Genomic DNA, 27,974 nt, shown 5'->3' with positions numbered 1-27,974 from the left:
ATGGCAATGATGAAGGAGGTTCTCCGATCCAGAAATCTCTTGCTGGTTGTTCTCATTCCACTTCTGCTGCTTCCTCTGCCACTCTTATATCCCAGCAGCGTAAGTACATTTTCATTTTCTTTTTAACAAAGCCCCTGAGTGCAGTAGGTAGTTATGCTGGCTAAGTCTGCAGTATGCAAAAAGAAAGGTAAAGACCTAAATAAGCGTAACTCTTAGAAAAATCAAGGACTCAAATTTGAAGGATTGGGAAGGTCACTGAGAAGTCATCACAGTAAGAACCAGAGCTACCTTGAGTCATGTCACAAGCAGAGCTGAAGAACTAAGCGAAGCTAGTAAAGCACTACTTTAAAGCAGAAATATTGTATCTCTTCTTTTTCTACAATAAAGTGTGTGTGGAAGGGGGAACAGAACAAACATAGCCATATAATTTTTTTTAAGGAGAGTTATTTAAAAGGAATACATCTAGTGTCTTTAGTTTTTAGCAATAAGTATGCACGGAGAGACTTTCAATTTCAGTGTGGGTTTATAGGAGAGCAATTCATGTGAGGCAGGAGCTAGGACTCAGTGACAGACTTGTAGGACTGTACATGGCATTGACTACACTAAAGCAGGTGTAGGTACATCTACTGAAACATTGCAGCTCTGGCAGTGGCTAATAAATGATGGCTCAGAGGCATACACAACAATACAAAGGAGGGAACAGTCTGTGTTTAGCACACAGACCAGGGAACAGGAATGAATGCAGCTGCATTCCCAACGCTGGTTTGGAGCTACTGAGTACCCCTGGCCATGTGGTTAACTCCTCTCTATGCACATCTCTGCAGTTGTAAACCATAAAATAATGTTTTCCTACATTATAGAGATGGTGATGTTTAACTTACCAAAATTTGCAATGTATTAAAAATTCTGCAGCTGGTGTTTCCATAGTCCTAGACATAAATCTGGCCAAATGGTGTAGCAATTTCCTTTCTGTCCTCTATCCTGCTAAAGATTAATTCTTCTTTCTAGTACCAGAGGATTTGTGAATACTACTACTCTATCAAATAGAAATGCAAAGGATTAGAAATTGTATGGCAGTTTTCAAAAATAAAACTGTAGCATTTTGTTTGGAAAGGAAAACAGAATTCATAGAAAGGAAAAGTTCCTACATCACTGAACTGTATGTTGCAGTTTGGATGAGTTTTCCTGCTCTGAACTTCAATGTATAACTTGGCTGTCCTCTTATAGTAGTTTTCCATCTCCTCTCTCTCAAGAGAGGGAATGAATGACAGACAATCATACTTTTCTTCAGAGAACAGCAGAGCTCACTATTTCACAGGGGCTTGTTTTAAAAAAGGGTTTAATCTCCCCCAGTGTCACTGGAAGGGCAACATAAGAACAGATACTCCCTGACATGCCTATATGGCAGTGTTACTGCAGCATGCTCCCTTGAGAACCTCTCCTAGGAAACACGAGATTCACTGCACTAAAATTTGTCACTCTTGTTTGCTCCCTATGGGATTCAGAGGCACAGAATGCAATAAGGAAACTCTTTAATAACCAAGGGGATTGTAATAGCATCATATGGGTGCTGAAATAGACGTTAACTGACAGTATTGCTTTAAGAATTGCTATTATACAGTGCAAGGTCCTCTGCACTATTAGTCTGCACCTCATAGTGTTACTTTACTGCAAAGTGATATGAAAAGCCATCAGATGATGTTTTACATCCACTTTATATACACATGAATGACCACAGACGGTAAAGTATAGCTGTGAATCTGACCCAGAGTTGGACAAATGTTTATAATGCTATTAAGAAAACATCTACACCAAATAAACTCAGTTGACAATACACTATTCAAGTTGTTTAGTGTAGTATTTACTTTGTTACAACTCATTGACTTCATTACTTCTTAAACCTGAAGATTAAATTTGTCGCCTGCTCACTCATTTGTATTTTATGAGACAATCATATTAGTTTTCTGTCTTTCTTACAGAGATCAGAATTACCAGGTGGTTTATATTTGCTTTTCTGTGGGGAAACAGCTTGCAGCTTCTTTGATGTTAGCAGCACAACTCTGGAAATGTTAAAGGAACATGACATGTATAGTCTCAAGAGCGATCAAAGGGAGTACAAGGACTCAGAACTGTTTGTAGATTTGACTAATAAGAATAATGTCCACCCTTTCTTTTCTATTAGTTTGTGACAAGAAATGGTTGGGTAAAAAATAAATCTGAGAAAATTTGCTTGAATTCTTCTCCCCTTTCCAAAGTTTATGCTTGAACTATGATTTGTACAGCAGGTTTGAGACATGCATAAGTGCCGTTCAGATCATGACACTTACACAAAAAACCATTGTGTGCTTTACAAACTGTAGGTCTTTTTATTCTGTCCATATTTCCCTTATTGTTAAGTGACATGGGAGCATTTTTGCCTCTTTTTTTTTTTCATCTTTATCCACCTTTTTTCATAAAACCACCAGTGATACCATAAAGCATGCTGCATGAATTCAGTCGGTTGTGAGCAGGGTCTCCTATGACTGCTGATAGTGTGGCCACACTGAACCTGACCAAGGACACATGGGTGACTTCTCAAAAGTCAGCAAGAGTTGTTATAAGCTGTGAGACTTGCAGCATCAGGTGATGTTGACACCTTGACATGCCAAATCAGCAGAATGGACCCTAAAGCACAGAACATGCTCTGAACAGCCACCAATAGCATACTTTCATTCACCTTTCTTTTTATTTACACAAGCTGAAGGGAAGGAATTATAGTGTGATCCCATAAGCTCAAAGATGGTAGTTCAGAGGTTAGACTACCTCTTTTTTGCACAGCTTAACCACATACCTGCATGCAAGATATGCAATGCACATCCTTAAGTGGGCAAATCTCCAACACACAGTTTATCTTCTTTTTAATCACGCTGAGATCTTCAGATGTTTTAGTTACAAATTTTTTATGCCTGACCCTTATTGTGGAATTTTTAGCCATGGCTTTCTTTCAGGTGCTCTTTTCTTTTCACCTAAGGGACTGACTGAAGACAGGGGGTAGTCCCTCCTACAACCCCATGTTTTCCTATTCCCTGCTTCAAGCCCTGAGGTAGGCTTAACAGTAATTTTCAGTTGTACAAGAAGTGAGAAGGGTGAAACAGTTAAAATTATACAGCCATTACTTCAGTCCAGTACTTAGTAGCTCTGGTAACCATTAATTAAATATACAAATTCAGTTAAATTAAATAGAAGAGATTAATATGATTTCTCTTGGAAATGAGCTGGTTTAAAGCATTGAGAAAATTTGCTAGATAAGCTGATTAAGTTTTTAGTGGAGATTATCAAACTTAGCTTTCCTAGTACTTGCTACCCAGTTTTATACCATTTAAAAATCTGCTTCATTTTAGTTTTGTTTGTAAACTGATTACAGTCTAGTGTATAGGAAACACAAAGACTCAGTGCCCAGGCCAGCTAGGTTTTGATAGCGATGCAACTTCCCTTTGTCCTATTCCATTTCCACTATCAGTTTACTTTATTGCTACACACAGAGGAGCAATAGAAAATAACAATCTATGCTCAAAGAAATTAAAAATAAGTATATTTTTGGAGTAAGAAAATAGTTTGGAATCAGGTTAGGATGAAAGTAATATTATTAATTTTGTCAAAACATATCTCTTGAATCTTACATCTGCACTGTTTTAAAATAAAAATCGATGCTTTTTCATTAAAAGTAATTTTTCTCCTCAGACGACTGCTGAACGTCATACAGCCCATGCAAACATAGTAGTTTGCTAGCAGAACCTAATGATTTTAAAAATAAAAACTGTGTTAAATAGTCACCAGGTCACAAAAATGACCCTATGATCTGCTCTCTGTGGAATATTAACCACAAAGTATAATGTAGTTAAAGATGAGCAGCAAGTTGGCTAATGTTTATGAGCCAATCCATCAGCTCCGTGACTCTCATCTAAAATAGTTTTGTCTTCCTAGTAGCGATTACTAAAAATCTCTAATGCCTGTCATCTCACTTTTTAAATAATTTCAATTTTTAAGCCAAAATTATTTGTTTGGGTTTTAATGAGTGATCACTTAAAGTTGTTACAAAGTGAACACCAGTCTTTGGAGTTTCAAACAGGTTAGCAATTCTATTTTAAAAAACACATGCTTCATAATCCATGAATATTAAAAAAAAGCCCTCTGATCTCATCCATTCTAAGCCAACCTTCTCTAGCCTCTCATTATTTTTTCTTGGTAGCAATGAAGCTACCACTGCAATACAATCTTTTATTGTAATATTTTGCTGAAGGACCTGATCACAGAGGATTTGTGAAACCTGTATTGGAGAGCTTAAAACCTAAACCACTCTTCTATAACAATTAAGGAAGAGAAACAAATATGCACATTTCTGTGTGGTTCAGAGTACTTATCCATCCATAAAGGAACAACCCAGAGCAAAATTTCTCTTTCAGATACTCTTTATAGTCTAAAGCAATTGGAGTTTATCTGATTCAAGGAAATTATGTTTCCTGATAACCTTATTTCAGTTATTTTGGTGGCCCTGCTTACTTGAATCAGAACTGTTTAATGTTATACTTTTCTGAAACAGAAGTCTGAGTAAGGTCTGGCAGTTAATTTAAACCCAAGCTTCTAAGTAAGCTTGGCTGCAATTTTTTAAGCAAGGAAAGAAAATGACACATAGCAATCTATCTGAACTTCTTCTCTGGGCTGTGTTCTGCCTGTTATTACTATAAGCTATACTAAAAAACAGGAACAGCTGATTGTGGCTCTTTGTTAGGGGTAATGTAAAAAGGACACATATAAACATGATTTTAAATAGAAGCTATTGATTCATTCCATTGAACCCACATCCATGTATAGTCTTACTTTAGTCTTTACCACCTTGTTCACAAAACTGGTTGAAAAAGAATGAAGTATAATACACGGTTCTTGATTTGCACAAGGTTCTGTGGAATTGTTTTTGTGACTTCTTGAAAGCTGCTTAATTTGGGAGTCATCCAATCAGGAAACAGAATTAATGAAACTGTATTTTAACACATCCAAATAGCATTTGTTAACAGTGAATTTTCTAAACAGTTGCCATTGTGAGCTGTGAATCCACACGGCTAGATAAGTTCATATGGAACAACCAGTGAATAATGAAGAATGGCTAGATTTATAGCTGGTGTAAAGCAGTGCAGACCTATGAACTTCCACAGAACTGCCAGTTAGCTCTGGTACAGGAGCTGGCTTGAAATTTGAGAAAAGGAAAGGAAAAACATTTTCCAGAGTGTAATTTCTGTAATTAACAGGAAAAAAACTGAGTCTAAAGAGAACTCCACTGAATGCCATAAATAAAGACATATCTGTCTAAAGAATGGACCAGAAGAGTTCCATGGGCTAGCTGTGTTTTCCTGTAAAAATATTCAACAGATAGCACCTTTCTCCATCATCGACCAGCTCTCCATGACTGCTCAGCACGACGTTGTCATGGCTTTCTCACCAGAACCTTGGACAGCAGCAAATTTGATGAACTCTGTTCACCCGTTGCCTCTAAGCCCTTCAGGTCTGTTGTCTTCTTCCAAGCGTCTGTGGAAACTGCCTGAGAAAATAAAATCAACTGACAGAAAATGCAGGTTTGCATACTGTTTAAAAAAAGCAATTTTTCAGAGTATTTCCCAAAAGAGCCACAATGTAGCTTTATCCGTTCTATGGCAGATGCGAATGTTCTTATCTGATCCTGAAAACTGTGAGTTCTTGTTCTTGTCCAATATTGGAGAGAAAGCTGTATGGAAATACCAGCTGTATAGGTGTCTGAGGAGTCATGGTTGAATGCTTGGCAGTGATTGGATTATGGAAATCAAACAAATCTGTAAATGCACTTGGAACCATTATTTTGCTGATAAATATGTTTATCCGAATGTTTTTCCCTAGCTTACTGTGAAACCTTTCATTACATCATCTTCTGGAACTGGCGTTTCAGATGGTAGCTTATATTTCACACCCAAGCAGCTGCACCTCAGGAGGTCCTTATGCTGTCCTTGTTGAGTTTTTTAAGTACAGACACCCACAGTCTAACAAGTCTTATGAATGCATTCACCAGGGTTCCACAGCAGGTGGTGGAGCAGTAACATGTAACCTCTGTGTTTTCTCCCTACAGGAAGCCTCATGTGCCTATGTGCTGGTTGTGACGGCTGTGTACTGGGTTTCTGAAGCAGTACCTCTTGGTGCAGCAGCCTTAGTCCCTGCTTTCCTGTACCCACTTTTTGGAGTCATGAAGTCCAGTGAGGTCAGACCAGCGTGCACTTTTTTATCATTTAATATTCCTACTCTCAGTTAATTATTTGAGTAAAACTAATCTTAGCAGACTAGCAAGACAAAGATGCATAGGAGGAAGAAGAGTACATCTTGTAATGTGTAACTAGGGCCAACCAGTTCTTTCTTCTACTGCAGATAGATATAGGAAAGGCTCTGATAGCCAAGAGAGGTGTCCATCCTGTCAGCTACTGCATCACCAACAATTCCCAAAACCTGTTCCATCAAAGGATCCCACCTTTCCCCTCCTCCAAAACCATGTAAGCAGCATTTATGGGATAAACTGTAAAGTTTCCTTCCAATTATATTTATTACAGATGATGTATAAGGCAAGAGGCTACATATGCTAAAAACAGTTACCATTTACTGTATAAGACTAGATAATTTTGTTATCCAGGCAAATGTCTAGTCCTTTTTCCAAGCTGTAACCTTAGTGCTGCCTTTTAACCATGAGTTCTAAGGCAAAAGAGTAGCCATGCGAAAGTCTCTATGATCAGTTCTGAATTTGCTTACTTGAGGTCTTTTTGAATGTTGCTTTCTTTCATGATATGCCAAGAAATCATTTTATTTAATCTACAGCTTTTTTCCCCCGCTTTTTTCTCTCTCTTTTGGGAGTGAGGGGCCATCACACATATTTATAAGGACTAGAAATACAGATAAGAACACACAAGTATATATAGCAACCATAAAACTGTTGAATTTCTAACACAATCTAGCACTGGGCATACCCATAAACGGATGGAGTCAAGCATGAACCAAGAGTTTTATGACCTGTCTTGTTCCTCCCAGTGGTGTAACAATGGTATAATATAATCAGATACATTTCCATACCAACACAGTTAAATATTTTCAGGATTTTTTTTCCTGACATAAAGGTAAAGTATTTACCCATCTTCATTACAAAATTCTGCAGCATATTGGAGAAGGAAAATTTAAGGGCAGTCGGACAGAAATTTAATGTAATATTAAATTAAATGACAGTGAGACAGAATTTATTTTAAAATAAACTCTGATGATGCTGCAATATTTCCAGTCTGCTGTTCTGGAGTGCCAAAGAAACCCAGGGCTCTTGCCTAGCAGTTTAAGCCACAAATAACTCACAGGGGCTTAAGAAAATGAGCCAGTGTGTTGTATATGTGTATGTGTGTATTAATAAGAATATTAGTATTCACTTGTTTCTATAAAATGGCTGTGAAAGGAATAAAGGAAAACAACAGATTCTTTGTGCAGCTGGCTTGATGGATTCCTTTCATTCAGCTCAAGATCTTTTTTTAACAAGGTAGCAGGAAAATAAAGTTAATGAGAAAGAAACCAGCGGAAGAAAGGCAAAAAAGTGATATTTAAATGTTCTGGCACACAACTGTGTTAGCCAAGTCTATTTAGGTCACCATGGGGATTTGCTAAATAAATATAATTAAATACTTAACTTATTGCAGCTTTCACAAAATAACGTTAGTGTCATTCTTGCACTTCTACGGAGAAGTGTCAGTATAACTGAGGACAATGGAAAAAATACTTCTTCTACTGATTTTAATGGTTTTAGAATGCTGACATCTACATTTGGTTAAAGGAATAGTTTTAAACTGAAGAAACAATGTTTTTGGAAAAATATGCCAGCAACAGCTTGGAAAGGATTGCATCAGAATTAAATGAAAGATTGAGTTAGACTCAAAGCATCTGTTTGTAACTTTTGTTTTCTCCCATTTTGTTTGCTTTTACACAAGAGTGTGTGTGCGTGAATGTTTTTGTTTGCTTCGTTTGTTATTTTTGCAATCACTTCACAGAACATCTTCTCATATCTTAGCAAGCCCCACATTCAATAATGCTGCTTTGGAGAATCATGTGTGGTCTCTGAATTTTTTCCAAAGTCAGTTGATTTTTGCTTATCCCCTTTAAATTAAAGTTCTCTTTTTTAAAACTTTGCTTTATTTTCCTGATACAATGGAGATGGATTTCCACTGTGAAAAGTTCTGGCACTGGGTTTGTGGATCATCGCAGCAATATCCCCACCTTTCTTTATTGCATTCAGAGAGCATGTCCCAAAGGACTTTTTTCTGAAGCTGTAGGTTCTAGGGATGCCACATTTTGCCTAACAGTTGAACAAAACATAAGGAATATAAACAAGATAGACAACAACATCTCCAGAATGAAAAAGCAGATGAAGCATGTGAATAATCTGCCTTCAGTGCAGAGGTTTGTCTGTGGCTGTTTCAGTCTGGGCCTAGCTAAGTATGACTGAGGTAGTGAACATCCTGCTCAAAGACGTAAAATTTCTCCTGATCTCTTCAAAACTGAGAAACTTACTAGCAAGTGGGTGTACAGCCTTGTTATTTGTAAATACAACATGAAAGAGATTAAAGAGAACATTTTGACTTATGAATTCTTCATTTTCTTCAGCTCCATGTCATTCTTTCTCTAGGAGGAAAGAAACCACAGTACCATCTTTCTTCTCATTCAGCATGCTCTCTTTGTAGGGTAGCTACTGCTTTCTTAACTGACTATTTCCCCATTACTCTTAATGCAGGTGGCTGCTGAATATTTCAAGAACACAACTTTGCTCCTCATGGGTGTGATTTGTGTGGCAGCTTCTGTAGAAAAGTGGAACCTCCACAAGCGGATCGCCCTGCGTATGGTCATGATGGCTGGAGCAAAGCCAGGCATGTGAGTGAACCTTTGACTTCGGTGTAGTCTGAGGCTGACAGCAGCAGCTTGAAAGACCAAATAACAACTCTGACTTTCCCATCCATGGGAAAAAGCTGGCTTGGTTTAAGGCTCTTTTTCCTACCCACCTTTCCTTTCAGAGTTTGAAAGTTTACAAATTTTCTCATCTTCTTCCTGCCATTTTCTACTCCTTGGCTTGTTGTCCCTTTGCTTTCTGTCTTTTACTGATACTGATTTTAGTCTCTCTGTTCCTTCTTTGCCTGTTGTTTAGCAAACACAAAAGGATGCTTAAATCCTGGATATGCTGAAAATCACTGTTTCTCATGTCACATACTGATTTCCACGTGGGGCAGCAAACAGCTTCCAATGATACTTCGTCTTATGACAGTTCTCAGCACAAGGCACCATTTTATCTGCAAACAGCATGATATTTTGGCACTAGCAAAAAGAAAAAGACCCCATGTAGTTATCAGTTCACTAATGAAAACATTAGGCAAAGAGGCCTTTAATATTTTTGGAAGTGCCTCAAGAATATTTCTCTGTGTTGTACTCCAGGTTGCTTCTTTGCTTTATGTGTTGCACCACGCTGCTCTCCATGTGGCTTTCCAACACATCCACCACAGCCATGGTGATGCCAATCGTGGAGGCAGTGCTCCAGGAGCTAGTGAATGCTGAGGAGGAGCGTGAGGTCATCAGTACCACAGGCAGCACCATTATTGAAGAAAACGAGCCAATAGGTATTTGTCAATATTGGCCATTCTTTTCTCATTTATCACTGACCAGACTCATTGATACATATTATTAAAACTCTATCAAGGTCAGAGCTACTTGACTTGTATTGCCAAAGACATTGGTTCATAATCTTTCTTTTTGTGCTCTGATATTTCTTTCAAAAAAATGAAAGGAAATTTGAAGAATGGGAGAACTGAAGTTGGGAAACTATTTATGTTGAATGACGGCATGTATTGAAGTTTGTGTGTCATAAACTCTTATGTCATAGGATTATACAGGGTTGAAAGAAAACCTCTGAGAAAAAAGTCAAAGAAATGTAGAAGAGGCCCAAAAGTGTGCTCTGTGACAATCCTGTGCTTGCTTATTCTACTCCTGCCCTTCCAGGCTGCCCAGGTCAGAGCAGGTGCCACAAAAACAATTGATAAGAGCTCCAAGTTTCATTTTGTTCATTCCTTCCCAGAGGAAAGGATTATGTAGTGATAGGACAAAGGGCAATGACTTTAAACTTGAAGAGGGTAGATTTAGATTATATATTAGGAAGAAACTCTTCACTATGAGGGTGGCGAGGCACTGGAACAGGTTGCCCAGAGAAGTTGTGGATGCCCCATCCCTGGAAGTGTTCAAGGCCAGGTTGGATGGGGCTTTGAGCAATCTGGTGTAGTGGAAGGTGTCCCTGTCCATGGTAGAGGGATTGGAACTTGATGATCTTTAAGGTCCTTTCCAACCAAACTATTCTGTGATTCTGCGATTCTATGATGATTTGAGAAGAAAAGAATCTCTCTTTTCTCTCAGTTCACAGATTCCAGGCTGAAAATGACGTCATCTAACCTTGCCTATTATATGTAGGTATGAGAGTCTTTTAATTGCCAGAGGCATGTGATCAGGACAACACAACAAAATGCTCCATAAGGGTCACAGAGTACCTGACACAGTTTGGACAAGATTTTGCTTGCAGTAGCTTCGCCAGGTTCAGTGGTGTGGCCTAGGGTCTCAGCTCAGTTCTTACCCCAAGGGCTGCCTTCTCTTCCTTTGTTGCAGGTCTCAGCGAAAAGCATGGCCAACCTTCATTGGAGCTTATCTTCATCAATGAGGAGTAAGAATGAACCCTGTACATCACGACTGGAGATTTGAGCCCTACACAGGTTGCAATGAGATGAACCCAAGAGTAGAGCCAGGAAGGGCAAACAGAAGCTTACAAGTGAATGTTTCAGATGTGACTGAAAAGGAAGGCTTATATGAGAAATGAGATTAATGTAATGGTCTGGATCTCACTAAAGCTTCCCAGTATTCCTTTATTTTTTAACACTATGGCCATTTCAGAAAGAAGGAGGATGTTTCTCAGGGTTTGAAAGATCTTTTGAAGTGTATGTTTGTGCTGTGCAAGACAGTGCTGTCCACAGGTTTTTATTTCTGTTCCCCTGAAGGAACAGTGATGAAGAGGATCCAAGCACAGTATGGAGTGCTCACAGGACATATCCAGAGGGAAGACACTTACAGAGGTTTCCTGTGAAAGTCTGAACTGTCAACAGCATTCGAGAGAGAGATGAGAGCTGGGGGGGGGCAGGGCCCAACAAAAAAGACCCTTCTTCTCCCCCAAAAAACTGTAAAATATTTCTTTTAATATAGGCAAAGCTCTTCAGAAGTTTGAAACACTAACTGTTTCAACTAGGTCTCTATTTGGAGTACAATCTAGTAAGGTGAAAAGGGTAAATCAAGGAAAGGACTAATTTTTTTGTCAAATTATCAAATTATCCAGCAGTTCAAGATACACAGGAGAATACACAAAGTTATTGCCCTAAAACTATGTTATAGGTTAAATCCTGAGAAGCTGCTTCTTACAAGGTGTGAGAATAAATTGCACAGTCCCTTCTTGAGCTCCTTCTGTATTGTTCACAAGTGTTCAAAGTAAAAGAGAAACAAGTTCTTGTTACACCTGTAAAAATTTACTTTTAAACAAACATTATCATTTAAACAGCACATGTTGATGATTTTAAGTTAACTTGCAAGATCAAATAGTTTTCTCATTATTCTGGACACTAATGTGTTCTCCAATATGCCCTCTGTTATCTCTTTTTATCCCATCTACACTTTCTGTGCAGTATAGAATCAAATTTTCAGTTTGGCATTGTGTCATTAATCCCTTTAAGCCCTATTAAAGAGTATGTGTGGGATATTTCATAATAGAACTATTATTAAAATAACATTACCTGAAAAAGAGATTGAAATTTGGTGGGAAAAGTAGCACATCTTCTAGAATTAAATCTGTTTTCAATGTCAAAGTAAAAGTTCAGTGGATTGTTTGCATGGTCCACATGTCACACAGGACAGATTTTAGTGAAGGCTTTAATGTGGCACAGGTAGGTGCTCAGAAACAGCACTGGAGAGATTGTCAGAAGAAGAACTTCAGCAGAACAAGACAGAGGTAGGGCTGGATTGCCCAGTGATTCACTCCACTGTGAATGGACTTCATTCCTAGAATGGGGTATATACTATCTAGAATACATAGTTTTTCTTGCATGAACATGGAACCCCATTGCTACAGAGCTAGACATAGAGCTGTGAAACATAATGATGACTCTCATATATCCGGCCAAGACACCACATAAGAGGTACTAATAAATAGTATTCATCACCATTTCAGTAGGCACTAGTTCTCCTGCAGATGTTGCCTCTCTTGCCCATGATGTGTAGCTTTTGAGGGAGCTGGGTAAATAGGCATTTTTAAAGTATATTTTTCTTTCTTTGTTTTTAGTGCTACTACTACTGACTTCAGCTCCTTGATGCACTCAAAGGTATTGTCATAGGTAGTATTTTCTGAGCTACACTGTCCTGTAATGCAGGAACCATCAAAGCAGAGTCTACACAGCTCTGCAACAAACTGCTGTTTCCTTTATTTCAAACAAGTAGTGGTTGTTGTCAGACAGTTCATATTGCAGAATGTCCTGCTTTGTATTTAACCTATCAGCCTGCTTGCACAAATCAATTTGGGAAATATTAGCTCTGTAGTGTTTGTTTTTATTGCTGGAGATCCTGAGATTCAGTCAGTAAACTAACAATTCCATATGGTTTCTAGCAAGTTCAGATACGATTTTTTATTGTCCAGCTATTGCCAGCTTCTGCAGCTGAGACACCTCAGTTACTAGGACAGCCTACACATATCACAAAGTCACAGCCTCTGGCAAGGGACCTGTTACATTCTCCTACATGGCAGAGGGAGAAGACCTAAACTGATTATAATCTGACTTTTGAGATCACTTTAAAATAAAATCAGTTTGCTTTTTTTTTTAAAAAAAAAAAAACAATAACTTTTTTTTCCTAGTGTAAAGTTTACAGCTGAAATTTTAGTGGTGTTTTTGTTTGGTTGTTCTGGTTTTTTTTTCTTCTCAAAAGCCCACTATGTATGAGTTTTACAAAGCATCACAAAATCTGATCTAAGAGCCCCTAGGAACAGAAGAAAGGCTAATCCAAAACCATTTGTCTCCCTACAGAGTATGAATGGTGTGCACATGATAGCCAACCCTATCGGAACGGTGAATTCTAAGAGCAATGGGCAGCACCTACCTCAGGTAAGGAGATGTTAGACCCGGGGTGTGAGGGAAAAGATAGACATGAACATCACCTGCTCCCCACTGTTTCATATTTGTTCCTTCTAAGCTGTGTTACATGAAATTGTTTTCCATCATCTTACAGTAGTCATGGCTTGGCCATTTGCTAGTTCTTGCTCCCATTTAGATGGCCCCAGCACAGGTATGTTCAGAAGACCCTCTCCCAATGGCTGGTACAATTCATTTAGCTTTACATTCAGTAATGTGATCGCAAGTTTCCCTTTTTATTTGGCTGTTCTACCCACTTTATTTCTGCAAAGCCTCCTTGGAAAATAGCCCAACTCAAAAATAATAACCCCTGACACACAAAATCCTACTCAGAATTAAACCAGCGGCAGCCATGGACCATTTAACTGTTCATCCAGTTCTTTAGGTAGTCTTAGTATCCACCTCCTTTTTGTCTTGCCAAATATCCACCCTCAAAATCCTCCATTACGTAAGTTGATTCCAGTATTTCTCCTTCTCCTGAGTGGATCCAAGAAGTGATTGCTGTTTAGACTACAACTACATAGTATCTTAATGGCATAAATTGATGTCAAGGAAAGATCAGGCTAAAATCAACACACAAATTTGCATTCACAGTTCAAAAGAATCTGAGTGTATGTTCCAAAAAAAGGCTAATACACTGCTCCTGATACTTAATTCCCTCTTACACCCATTTCCCATACACATTCAGTGGTTATTTTGTAACTAATGTCCTCTACTTTTAACCTACAGGGATTTCAGCCAGGGTACCCTCATAATGATGATTAGCCTATAGCATGACTGATTTTACCACGTAAATCCAAATCCAAATTAATAAATTTAAGAAATCTATCTGAATCACTTGCTGCCTTTTTCCTGATCCTAAATTACAGCCTTGGGTTGCATGTGAAGTGCCTTGAAGTGCTGTACTTTTTTTTCCAGTACAAGAACTTGATTTACCAACATAGAGAATTTCCTGTCACTGTTAAGCAAGCTTCTTCTAAAGAAATATTTTCCTGCAGCTTTTTCTTCTATATTCCTATTGCACAGCTTTTTTTTGGTGCTATTTCTGAGACCTCTAGCACTACATTCTTAATTAGAGGCCCCGAGTCAGTATAAGTGCAAAAAATCCACCAAGCATTTGTCTGGTGGTCGCTCATAACCCTCGAGGATTATGGATTCCTGCTGCTGCAGTGCTGGCATCCAGCCCCTGCAGCCCACAAAGGCTTTTGGTATCCTGCTGAGATTCCAGTCAGAACTGGAGTTGACCCAGACCATCGCCAGAAGTCCGATTACTGTTTGTCCTACATTCCTGACACAGACCAGGCCATTTCAGGCCCCTGGACAAGTTTCTCGTTCTGATCCCAGTTAATCCCTGTGCAGAAAAAAACTGCCCCCTCTTACACAAACCTGTTGTTTCTCTGGGACCGGTATCACCATGGCATTAGAGCAAGTTGGGCTGCTGTTCTGATCACCTGCTTTCTTTGGTGAATGTATCCCTTCACAGGCTCAGATACTGATCCTGCCTCCTAAGCCCTCAGAACTGGGCCTGAGCACTAAGTACCGGTATCAGACCAGACATGACCACATGGTCTGTAAATGCCTCTCACTGAGTATCTCCTACGCAGCAACCATTGGAGGACTGACAACCATCATAGGGACCTCCACTAGCCTCATATTCTTAGAGCACTTCAACAAGTAAGTGATATTGTGGTTGTGTGAGACTGGTGGTTGGGTCATTACCATCTCTGCGGCTTTCCCAGTGGATTATTTACTATCTCAAGGAACCCTTGTAAAGCAGTCTCTCTGAAGGCAATTTTGTTTCCTCCTCTACTCTAATGTTATTATTAATGGTTAGTGGTTGAAAGGGGGAGCTTAAGTTAATACATATCCATGCCTTTCTCCCAAGCAAAATAAAAATTCCTCAGCATGTAGTAATATTTAAGTTTCCTCAGCAACTTCTTTCGATTTTACAAACTGATTATCACGAAGGCAGCAGGCGCTCTGGAAAAGTAAACACTAAAGCCATGAAGATATAGTAAAGAAGATAAAGAGAAATACTCACAAAAGAAAAAAAGGTCAAAAAATGATCTTCAAGTTGTTCTATGGGTTCTTAGAAAGCGAGTTCTTATGGTGAACTAGTGGTACTTGGGCTGCTAAATATGTAGTGCAAAAATAAATAAACTTAGAAGCGTGGCCTTACACCTTTGCTTCAGAGAAGACGGGAAGCAGCTCTCTGATCAGGTAAGTATTTCCTTTATCATATATGCCCAGGTCTCTCAAAGACATGAATGTTAACTCTGTCAGAAGACTGGTGGTTCTTCTCCTCATGCACAGATATGCGTCCAAGCTCAAACCTGATTCTGATCATCTACTGCTGCCACTGCTGCCATGGTATCCTTCATTTCTCTCTGAAATGGTGGTAGCAGAGAAAACTAATTTTGGAAGCCATTCTTAACTCAAGGATTTGGATTTTACAGAATGTGCAAAGATCTTGCCATTGTGACAATTCCATCAAATGCACATATCAGACATCTTTGTCAGAGCCCAGCAGACTACAATCATTACTTGTGTGGTCCGCATACAAAGAGATTCTGGGTTAAATCATTCTTAAGTCTGCCAACACTAAAAAGAGCTTTAATAAAAAGACAAGTAGGGCCAGAATTTCATTCCTGGTAACTCTAAGGGTTTTTAAAGCTGGCTAGACAATCCAGACCATCTGGTCCTAAAGGTTTGCAGTGCTATATGGCTTGTCGGTTCATCAGGCATGGTCAATGACTGACATTCTTTAGCAATTGGTTTCACTATGCACATGTAATGCAGTTGTTGCAAATACATACTGATGCAATTTTTCTATCATGCAATGACAAATATATATATACATATATAAGCATGTGCATCTATGCATATTGGAGATGCCTGTCCTTTTACTGTTCTAACTTCTTGTGCATCTTTTTTTTCCTTTACAGCCACTACCCAACTGCTGAAGTGGTGAACTTTGGAACCTGGTTTTTGTTTAGTTTCCCTATCTCCCTCATCATGTTGGTCCTGACTTGGTTCTGGATGCATTGGCTGTTCTTGGGTTGCAAGTGAGTGCAGGTTGTTCAAGGTGCATGGATCACGAAAGCAGGGTACCTGTGGCTCCTCTAGAATATGCCTCATAAAGATGTTTCCAGTTGCAAATGACAAAAATTAAGGCACAACTTCCTTCTTCTTGCCAGAACAATTACCAGAGGAAATCTTATTGCTTAGCTGCACTGCATAGACAGAAGTGTACAGTATTGCTGCTTGAGAGTGACGTGCCTAGGTATTGCTGATGGAAATCCTTACTATGCATTTAACTGATTTTTTTGACTCTCATGACCATGGGGATCCTGTTGTGGACCAAAAATCTTGTTAAAAGTCCTTTTGGAAAAGTACAGCTTAAAAGATGAATAGAAAAATAACCGCAAGTGAACCAGTTACTTTTCAGATCCACCCCCAGCTCAATGAAATTAGTGTAAGACCTGTTAAAATTAAAGGTAAATAGACTCCATATATATATTTCTCTTTAAAGTGGAAAGGACTCACAGCCTAAGAGATGAATAGCTTTTGATACCAGTAAGTCCCTTAGCCCCAAAAGAAGAACAAGACTCAGTCTCCTAGTTCATTTGTACCACGTATTTTCTTTGCAGAGGCACTCAGCAAAGTTAATGAAAATTGACTAAATGTGTGCATTTAGAGTGGATTAGTTAATCTGCATTAAATTGTGGTGCAGACACATTTACTTAGAATTAAAGTGGCCTTAATTTGATTTAATTTATTCTTAAAAATAAGCTGAGCTGGCATCACTAATTTATTTCACCTAAGACAATGAATAAATTGATAATGACTTCTGCTTGCTGCTGACCTTGACTAGATTTGAAGAGGTAATTTAGAGGTTAATACCTCCATGTCCTGCTCAGTCAGTCTCCTGAGCCTTGTAGTTCCAAATTAAAAGGCTAAAATAAGACCTTTTTTTTTTTTTTTTTTTCTGAGGAGGAAACAGCACCAGAGAACTGAGACTGTTACTATCAGTCGCCTTTGTAGATCCAAATTAAAAGACAAAAAAAAAGCTTTTTTTTTTTTTTTTTTCTGAGGAGGAAACAGGCTCTAACATGACCTTCAATTACTTTTTTTTTTTTAAATAAATATAATCAAAATTCCACATTGCATCCAAGACCTCATGCTGATTAATGTTGTTCTAAATAATACCAGAGCTGAAGCATTATTGACTTTTTGAGAAGTACTGGTTGATTCCAAGCCTCCTAATCTCTGACTCCTGTTCACTGCAGCTCACTAAAGAACATACCATGTATGGAGCTTGTCTACAATCCTCTGCCTTCACATCCTCCTAAGCCTAGAAACACAACATGTTGAAACACTTGCCCAATGCCTGTGCGTAAATGTTTACTGAATTCCCGTAATGTTCATGTTCTTTTCCTAGGAAGCTCGGTGTCATCAATCTGTTCTTACTTGGCTCAGTTGGAACAACATGATGGACTTGCTTTTTAGGATCTAGAATAGGTCAAAGGGGAAGCATAATGGACCCACCAAACGATTTTTACCAGCAAAGTAGAGCTAAGGGTAGAATTGTTACTATAGAACTGGACATTATAAACCATACAGCTCTTCTCTTTCAGCAGCTGCATTACTGATGGTGGATTTTACAGGAGTCTAACAGCAAGGTTTGCAAGGAAATTTAAATACTTATAGGTGCAGGGCAGTGCCAAGGGCACTAAAAACAAGTGTCACTTTCATGCCCATTTACAAGTGAAATCAAAAGCCTGATTAAGACTTTTTGTTAGCCAGATAGGGCCTGCCTGCATCTTGAGTTATGCAAATTCCTTTGAGAATTTGGCCTTAATCAGATACATGGAGGGAGATTGTAGCCCATGGTCTGGCCAGTGCTATGGCTTGGATCTCACTGGTGCCAAATGAGATATTAAAATAGCAGGAACTACAAAAGCAGGCCATTGTGCTCCCTTGCTACTTCAGTCACTGATGTCCTGGATGCTGCAGCCTATTTTAGACTGGCTTAGCTGCAGAGGTTTCTCAATCGACCCCATATACCTCTGTGTGACAGAGGGTACAGCTGGAGCAGAAAAGCAGAGATCCATGGCTCAAAGCACAGCAAATTAATGTTACTGGAAAGAAGAGAAGGAAAAGGTTAAAATGAGCTTGCAAGTATCTTAATTTCAGCTAGGAATGTCCAGGCTTTGTTGCAGTATGAAGGCAATCTGAATAAACTAAGACTTCACCTAATTTTCATACAAAGGTATACCAGGTTTAAATACATTCAGCTATGAAATGTGCTTGTGCTGGTATGTCCCTGGCAGAAGTACAGGCATTTTTCACTAGGGCAAAACACTAGACTGATTGCCTTGGCCTCTATGGCAGAGGCAATTTGGTGCTACACTGGTTGTGCCTGGTTTAGAAACAGCTAGTATTGGAAGCAGAGAGGTCATGAAAGCTATTGGGATTCTCAGCACAGCTTTCCCCCCTTTCTTACTGTGAATCCTGAATATTCAAGTCAAACCCAGGCTCAAAAGTCATACCAGGCCCCATATGTGTTGGATACCACTGATCCAACTGGAAAGCATAAAGTTCCCCCATTAAAAAATCTGTTGATAGCTGGCCTCTGTCACAGTCTTCCCATGTGATGATAGAAATTAGCCATAGCCTTTGGAGATTTCTGGCACCAGAAAAATCTGTCCACCGCCAGCTGTTTGAACAAGCCTATGCAAAAGGAGCCAAGCCACAGTTCGAGATGTCTTGGTGATACCAGTCAGTATTAGTCAGAGCACTCTGGGGACCCTCCTACTATGTCTAGGATTGATTCTCAGAAGATCTGGAAACCAGGCTACACAAAGTTCACATGCAGTAGTTTCCCTTCCCATTGCTGTCAGGTCTTGCCCCAGTCACATCTTCTCCCAACAGCCCCTGGCAACTTGAATTTTCAGTTTGTCTCATTGCTGTTATTTTTTATTATTTTTTTTTTCACTTGATGTCCTTGTCTAATTTTACTGTGCTATCTACCTCAGTTTTAAAGAGACATGTTCTGTGAGCAAGAAGAAGAAGACCAAACGGGAAGAAATGTCAGAGAGAAGAATTCAAGAAGAATATAAGAAACTGGGAAATGTTAGGTAAAACAGAACTGCCTTCCTCAGGTATTTACCTTTCTAGGCAGGACCATCCTCTCATATTGCCCTCCATGTTGCCTTTGGCTCATGTAGATTATTCTTAAACTGTCTGCTCTTTCTCCTCCTTTCCAGGATAGGAGTAGAACTAAATGCAAAAATGAACTAAAATCAAAGACTTCGTTACAACCATACATTTATTCACTCATTTATTTATTTCTAAAGAAAAGCGAAATAAAAGGAAATATTCAGGTTTATACCAGGGTCCAAAGGTCATCTGAGTCAAGGTTTGTCTCTACCTTTGAACTAAATCATTAAAGAGCCCTGCTACCCAATTCAGGCACATACTTATTTTGGTGGACCGAAGTTCGCTGTTAGCAAAGGCTTTGCAGCAATCTCCCACGTCATGAGACGTCCAGCCCTCACTGTTGCCCATAATCTTTATTCATGGTGGCAAGAAATGTCTCTTGAAAATATTATTTTGCAGGATTTTCTTTTTTCAAAAGGGATGACACCTCATAAAATCCATTCTTCCCAAAACATTTTTGTGTTGTTCAACTGAAATGTTGACAGATCAACTTTCTGAATACGATCAACTCTGAATATAGACTGTTGTTCAGACTGTGTTTAAATATGAAACCATATTTAATTTAAAACTATCCTAAATTAAAACTCAGTGTCCTCAAGTCACCTTATATTTATTCCATGTGTTTAAAATATCTGTGCTAATTTACATTGTCATTTTTCTTATGCTTTCTACACTTTTAAAAAATGCAACAGAAAGTGTTTATAGTGGAATAGTAATATGAGCTTTACCTTGTTAACACATTTAATCAGATAATAATGCAAATACAAAACAAGTATTTATAAACATTCCCCTTCAGGTCTTGCCCATGAATGACTGAATTGCAAATACAGATGGATATTTTTAGCCTATTTTTTACCGGGTTTAGATGGATTTCAGCTGGGAGCCAAATGTGTAATTCTTTAATTCAAACCACTCTTCCTTTCTATTTTCCATATGTTTTTTATCCTTTTTTTTTGGAACCAATTTCTGCCTTTTGACTTCTTCTGGAACTTGCTCTCGGGTTTTCAGGCAGATCTTGGATTTATTTCCTAGCTTCTTTTTATTTTTGCTTTTATTTCTAGCTATCCAGAGATGGTGACTGGATTTTTCTTCATTCTGATGACCTTGCTTTGGTTTACTCGTGAGCCTGGCTTTGTACCAGGATGGTCATCTTTTTTTGAGAAGTAAGTGAAATTCCCTAAACAACTGCACAGGAATATGGCCTTGCTTCTGACTTTCTGCAATTATTTTCGGCCTTAAAACATCATCAGCCACTTTTAACAAGGTGGCCAAAAATGAAGTCTTTATTAAAAAAATAATATTTTTACTTTTCAAACTGCATCTGTTCACATGGTGGCAAATTGTATTCTTTCTCATTAAGCAGAATGAATTAAGTAGAGAAAGTAAAATACACATATTTCAAAGGTAAAAAAATAGGATGGCCAGATTCTGAAGTTAAAACATTTTAGTGCATTCATAGAGAAGCTGTCACTGGAACGCATTGCAACTATAATTGAAATAATTCTTTTTTTAAATTTTCATTTGAAATAATTTTTGACAAAAAGTGTGTTTTTCTGAAGATAAATTTTACCAATAAAATGTCCGTTTCAATTAAATATTAAACAGAAAGGTGACTGAAGAAAATAATTTTTCTTTGATTTTAAATAATGTGGAAACAAATTATATTAAAAGGAACTATAGCACACATTGCACATCAAAGAATAAATGATTTGAACTTAAATTTTCTTTACATTTCTACTGCATTAAATTATTTCAGTTTTTCATCCTAATTTTGACAGAAAAACAATTTCTTTTTATCAGGATTTCTTGAGGACCCCTCAAGTTTGGCACTCCTCAAAATACTTTTTCAGAATGAGTTTTAAACATTTAATTTAAAATCAATCTACAGTTCATTTCTAAAGGATCAGTCGGGTTTGGCTTTTCCCCAGAATATGTTTACCATTTCTTGCTTCTAGTAAACACTGTTTTTCTGTACCTCCAAGTTAATAGATTTGTAAACCAAAAGGGATTTATTTTTTTCACTGGAGTGGTAAAAATTGTTGAGCATTGATTGGAGTTGGCTACAGGAGTCAGTTTAATAAATGGGAAAAAAATCCAATTTGTATTGTTGATATGCAGACATACTTCTCTAGTGGCTTGTTAGTAAGACTTCAGATGTGGAAATACAACTTCACCTGCAACAATTTGCTTGGAGACATGTATTTTGTTAGGAAATCTTTCTGTTACTGTGTTTTTATGGTAACCCCACTGTTTCTTCCCCAGGAAAGGTTACCGGACCGATGCCACTGTCTCTGTATTTCTTGGTTTTCTGCTTTTCCTGATTCCAGCAAAAAAGCCAAGTTTTGGAAACAGGGAAGAAGGTGAGGAGGATAAAGCAAGAAAGAAATCTGGAACATTTTCCAATGCCTTTAATGACATTTTTCTGTTCTCTGTAAAAGGAGGATAAAGCAAGAAAGAAATCTGGAATATTTTCCAATGCCTTTAATGACATTCTTCTGTTCTCTGTAAGATGTTCCAAGAAGAGATTTTTATTGTGGAAGGCCAGGGCTCAGTTTCTTCTCTGATATCAGCTCTTCCTACATCAAACCCCCTTTATTGTTGCTTTAATTCATATTGTCTCATCCAGCAGATGACAAATAGATCTTGCATCTGAGGCCACCATCTCTTCTGTGTTAACGAGTTATCAAAATTTAGGACTGAGTTTTAGGAAAGGTTCAGACAGAGTGTCATATAGAGAAGTATAATGCAGATGTTTGCAAAATCATCTGAAGATAAGCTCTAGTAAATAATTTGATCATCATTTATAGAGCAGAAACCATTGATAATGTCATAAAATAAACATAAAAGAGGTCAGTAAATGTCAGACAGAGTTCCAATTTTGCTCAACGCTTCTCTCACAGTCTTCTTGATTATAATAATGATTGATATTTCACATTCAGGTTTGGGTAGCGCTCAGTGGTATTGATCATGTATGATCAGTCCTGTATGAAAATAGAATTGCCCACATAGAGTCTTACGTAGAGATTACAAATGTATACAGAATTATTTTTTTAATATATACTGACATATATTATGCAGTATTTAGGAAAAATGGCATTCTCTAACTGCTACTTCAAGAAAATACTCAGGACACTAAAAAAATAGTGTCCTCAGATAAAACCTAGGGTCATAAATGCACTTTATCAAGCTTCATGGCCTACTGGAGAGAGAAAATGCCCTTCTTTGAGAAAATAGTCCCATTGTAACTCCATTTTTGTAGTGTACAGATAATTTGCACATGTGTATACACAATAAAACACACAGTCCCTCAAAAAGCTCTAGAATGAAACACAGGGGTATATAACTATTCACATTGACAGGGCAGCCAAGGGGAAGTCAGGACATTTGCAATTAATATGCTGCATTTTCTGAGGCCATGCTAACCAGAGTGATAGGCTACGCAGTTCTTCCCCTCTCTCACAGGTAGTTCTCAAGTTAACCCCTACAGATATTACATTATTCCTATTAGTGTGAAAAATGTGAAGATCTTTGCAAAAAGGCCAATGTAATACTGGTCAGACATTTGCTTTATTTTGATATAGGAGATGGTGAAAAGCCAACAGACATCAACACACTGGATCCCATCATTACCTGGAAGGACTTCCAGAAGACCATGCCCTGGGAGATTGTAGTGTTGGTTGGAGGAGGTTACGCCTTAGCAGCTGGATGCAAGGTACTGATTTAGATTTTTTTTCCTCCTTCCTAAAAAAATTATAAACCTGGAATTTTATCTCTTTGTATGCTCCCCAGTTTGGATTTACAATATGGATACTTTCAAGTTTGTGCATAACCTAGTTCCTACTCCCTGCACTCGATGGACAGCTATCTAGCTAACAAAAAGATGGTTAGGGCTCAAGTCAACTGTGTAAGCACCTGCCATTTCAGATGCTTTAGAATATCTATCTATTCCTGCAAGGCTGGCAGACATGACACAGGATCTAGGGTAGGACCCACACTTTCTCAATTAGCAGCTAACCAGAGAGAGGGGGAACATCTCAGCTGCCACAGGATCCTCCTCTTTCAGCAACTGAGTCAAGCTCCTAGCGCTGACTGGACAAATCATACTCTAGGTTCTACTGACGATATCTGCACTCAATATAATTCATGAATACTCGTCTAGCTCTCCTATAGACTCGCACATTGTGTATTTTAATCTCAAAATGAATTCTCCCCAGACTGTGCAATCCTTCATCACCAATTTGCAACACTTCAGTTCACATGCTGAGGAAAGAGGGAAGATCAGCCCTGGTCCCTTAAATGTTATTAACTTCCAAATGTATCTCTTTGTTACTACAGGCAACTATTTATTAGGCACTGCAGTGAAATCCAGTTTACTGAACAGAAGGAAATGCAGAAAGCATTGACCTAAATTTTGTTTATTTGCTGGTGGGATTCTTTGATGCAAACTGCCCCAAAGAGAAGAATCTGTTTTACAAGCATACTAAGTATTTAGTAATTCTTGTGCTTCTGTCCTTTCCCCAGACCTCTGGCCTCTCCACATGGATTGGACGCCAAATGCTCTCCCTGAGCAGCCTTCCCTACTGGGCTGTAACTCTGCTCGCCTGCATTTTGGTGTCCCTGGTAACAGAGTTTGTTAGTAATCCAGCAACCATAACCATCTTTCTGCCTATTTTATGCAGCATGGTGAGTAAAAACAATGCTGTTTTCAGTCTGTCATTTCCTGATAGTCTCATGGGAAAGTTTCAGGACGTCCGAGTATTGGCACTCTGTTCGTATGAAACCCAGCCTTGGTTCTCAAGCTACTGTTCTGCAGTCTTGGGCTCAGGAAAACTAATAAATCCAGGCAACCAAAAGCATATTTTAGCACCAAGGAATTTATTCAATACCTCTTAGACAAAGTGAAAACATAGCTCCTGCTCTGAGGGATTCACAGTCTAAGTACAAGCAAAGGTGATGATGAAATCAGTAAGATAGGTGAAGTCCACATAAAGCTTGAGATACTCTTATCAATGTTATTTTAAATGTGGTGTTCATTAGTTAGTAGTCACCTACTCACTACTTGTAAGAAAAGACTGTAGTACAGGATTTTATATCGGTTTTAAATGTGTTCAAGGGGGTGATTTGGTAAGAGTACTATCATTCAACATGGAAAGCAGAGATGTTTGTAAGGGACAGAAAAAAATGAGGAAACTGACAACGAAGGCAGAGGAAAGAAATACAGAATTCATTCTATATTGGAAGAGCAGTTACAGAAAACTGTCTTATCTCTTTTCTTTTATATAATGTGAAGTCTTTCTTATCAAGAATGCAGTTCATTAATCGTGTTTCCCTATCCTAACTATTCTATGAGATTGTCCCAAAGTACATTATGTGAACAGCTCTGACGTGGTATGAAGATATGGTCAGATGAAAAGAAGTAATTATGTTTGTATGGCTTATGAGTTCAGATTTACTTCTGCTCCATGCAGAAAGAGACTCTCCTAAAGAGAAATTTAGAGTAGTAATCTACTTTGAGTATTCTGAACTGACATCTTAAGGCAATCTCTCTTTTTTGACTGTAAAAATAACCTGGAAAGACTTCCCTCTCCAAAATGAAGTCAGCCTTGTGAATACCCTTCCCTTTCCCCCTGACACAAAACTAGGCTGTAGCAATGCAAACAAAAATGCAAAATTTCACCACCACTGAAGGCTGCAGTGGAAGAGCAATTCTTTAGACCACTGTAAAAAATATTCCATCATCACTGCCTTCTTGCCATGCAAGTTTGGACCATGAACAACCAGTTTTCTTAACCACAGTTCAGGATGACTTTACATAGTGGTCTCAGTATTTTCAACAACTGATAGAGAAGTAAGTTCTTCATGTCAACCTGTTGTGACTTCTCTTGGATGAAGAGTGAAGTGGCAGTCAGTGTTAAGATCCAGAAGACACAACACAGAATGACACAGAGAACAAGGGGAAGAAGAGCAAAGCCAGCCTAATAGTAGCAATCTCCATCCTCCCCCAGTGTGAAACGTCTCAAAGGAAATCCCTGGGGCATGACCAGCTCCAAATTATAGCACTACTCTACTCAAAAAAAACAAAACACCAAACCAAACCAAAAAGCCTTCCACACTTAAGTTTAGAAATTAAGGAGACAAGATTCCCAGAGTCATATCTTCACATAAAGCAGAGAGGGTCCTTTCATCCTAATTGTGAGTAGTGGCTTTTATTGGTTAAGTGAAACACCTCTCTCCTTCCAGTCAGAAACCCTGCTTATCAACCCTTTATACACCCTGATTCCTGTTACCATGTGTATCTCATTTGCGGTGATGCTGCCAGTGGGTAATCCTCCAAATGCCATTGTCTTCAGTTATGGGCACTGCCAGATTAAAGATATGGTGAGTCTTGAGATCGGGTATATCCTCCCATGCTTCATGCAACCTGAACACCTTGTCCCCACATCTAGCAGCCAATAATAATAATGATGATATTGGTGCTAATATAAAGTCATATTGATCTGCACTGATATTGTTATGTGACCAAGCTGCAGGTTAAGAACATCCATGTATCGGCTAGGATACACACATTTCTCATCTTTATTTTTTTATGAATGTAATGATACCTCTAAAGAGGTATCAAAGAACAGGAGTACACAAACCTTTGCATTGACCTGTTCAGACAAGCACAGGACAGCATGAGAAATTGGATTTATCACACAGCTCCACAGTAAGTCATGTAGTTATCACCTTGCTATGTGTGGTATAAGTCCCCATTCTGATTATCTGATCAAGAAGTTCAAGAGACAAACTGAACAGTTTCCGAATGATTTGAACCAACCTCTGACTATCACTCTGGAATACTCCCACAATGTACACTCTGATACTTAATACTCACTGTGCTTTTTTGGCTCTAGAAATCAGTATATATAATTTATCACACTATATCTAAGTCAGTATACATACCTACATACACCCTACTACCTTCTTTTTTCCATGTTAACTATTTTTGATCAAGTTGTCATTGATTGTGCTCTGATGCATTTTGCTTTTGTAGGTGAAAGCTGGCCTGGGTGTAAATCTGATTGGCCTGGCTGTTGTTACGGTGGCAATCAACACTTGGGGAATTAGACTCTTCCAGCTGAATACTTTCCCAGAATGGGCAGCAGTCAGCAACATCACTAGCCAAACATAATCTCCACTGAAAAAAAAAAAAAAAAAAAAAAAAAAAAGAAAAAAGTGAAAGACCAAAGCGAGTTGGGACAAAGTATTAAACCTACATTGCACATATGAAAGAAAGGAGAAAACATGTGCATACATAGAACCAGGATCCATAGCAAAACCATGAAGTAAGTCCACAGGGAGGTCTGCCTAAGCTTTTCAGTTCTGAAAATCAGCATGAGTTAAAAGGAGAGATTAGCTTTGCTCTACTGTTGCTTTCCCCATCATACTGCAACTGTGAAAAACCCCTCTCCTCAAAATTCTCTGCCTATGGCTTTTTCACGCCCTAGAATAATTATGCAGGACTTGTAAAACAGGGGATATAGGACTCCAATGACAGAAGGCAAGTATACATACACTGGTGTACTCACTTGTAGGATACTCAGTCCTATCACTGACTCCCACAGTAAGTGAAGGGTGAGTCTTATTCCCAAACCCAGAGTTTTACAAGCCTACTTCTTTTAAAGGCAAATTATTACTCTTCTTTTGAGGTGACTCATCACTGTGTGGGAAAAAAACACTTCCCCACCTAATCCATATGGCCTGGACAGAAATACAGCTACCAATTACCAGCTACAGCACTTCAAAGGGGTAATAGAAACCACCAAACAGATAGGAACGAGAAGTCTCCTCGGAAGGAGAATTTTTTTTCCACAGCACTAGTATAAAGTTTCCAATAATGCAGTACTTGCAATCTCTGCTTTGCAAGGAAGAGTGTCAGAAACAGACAGAAAGTTCTGTTCAATACCTTCTTTCTTTACCATTGTACTGCAGCAGAACCTTTTTCAGTAGGGGAAGCTGTAACCAGCAAAACCTTACCAGGCCAACAGACCCATTGCTCTCCTCTCTCTTTGGCTGCTGTTTAGTTACACAGTTAACGATTTCTGTGACAGAGAAAGTACAATCTCATCCAAGATGGCACTCAGTGCTGCTCCATGAGCAAGAAGGGAGAGGGCTGAAGTGGAGTGGTGCTGCTGTATCTCATCATTGTGTGCATTCCCTTGAACATCACACCCACCTGCTCTCTAGCAGCCCAGAGAACAGGAACTTCAAATGTAGGAAACTGTGACACAGAGCAGATAACTACCAAACCAAAAGGCCAATCTGTTTATTATCTGCAAAGTGAATGCCCTGCTTTTCTGACTGGATCCCTATGATACTCAGTAAACCTTCACTTGTATTATGCCCTGTTTTTAATCATTTCTTTCATGTCAATGCATTTAAGCTGTATATTGGGATGATTGGATCTCATGTAATCACACTCTTTATATATATACTTCAATG

General features: G+C 38.6%; 1 protein-coding gene across 1 annotated transcript; it reads left to right on the top strand.

Annotated features, from left to right (window-relative positions):
• SLC13A4 (solute carrier family 13 (sodium/sulfate symporter), member 4) lies at positions 1-26,664 on the top strand. Its single transcript, XM_009700290.1, has 16 exons — positions 1-99; positions 6,131-6,259; positions 8,810-8,946; positions 9,502-9,683; positions 10,717-10,771; positions 12,431-12,470; positions 13,167-13,244; positions 14,755-14,945; positions 16,217-16,336; positions 19,310-19,411; positions 20,555-20,656; positions 21,756-21,853; positions 23,075-23,205; positions 24,015-24,176; positions 25,734-25,871; positions 26,527-26,664. Exons 1-16 carry the CDS (start codon positions 1-3, stop codon positions 26,662-26,664), a joined length of 1,902 nt encoding a protein of 633 aa, XP_009698592.1.
• The last annotated feature ends 1,310 nt before the right edge of the window (positions 26,665-27,974 follow it).

Source organism: Cariama cristata, unplaced genomic scaffold, assembly GCF_000690535.1.
Source record: "Cariama cristata isolate BGI_N322 unplaced genomic scaffold, ASM69053v1 scaffold3225, whole genome shotgun sequence".
Taxonomy (NCBI): Eukaryota; Metazoa; Chordata; class Aves; order Cariamiformes; family Cariamidae; genus Cariama; species Cariama cristata.
Note: the sequence above shows the minus strand (reverse complement) of the source record. Positions and strands in the feature narration are given on the sequence as shown.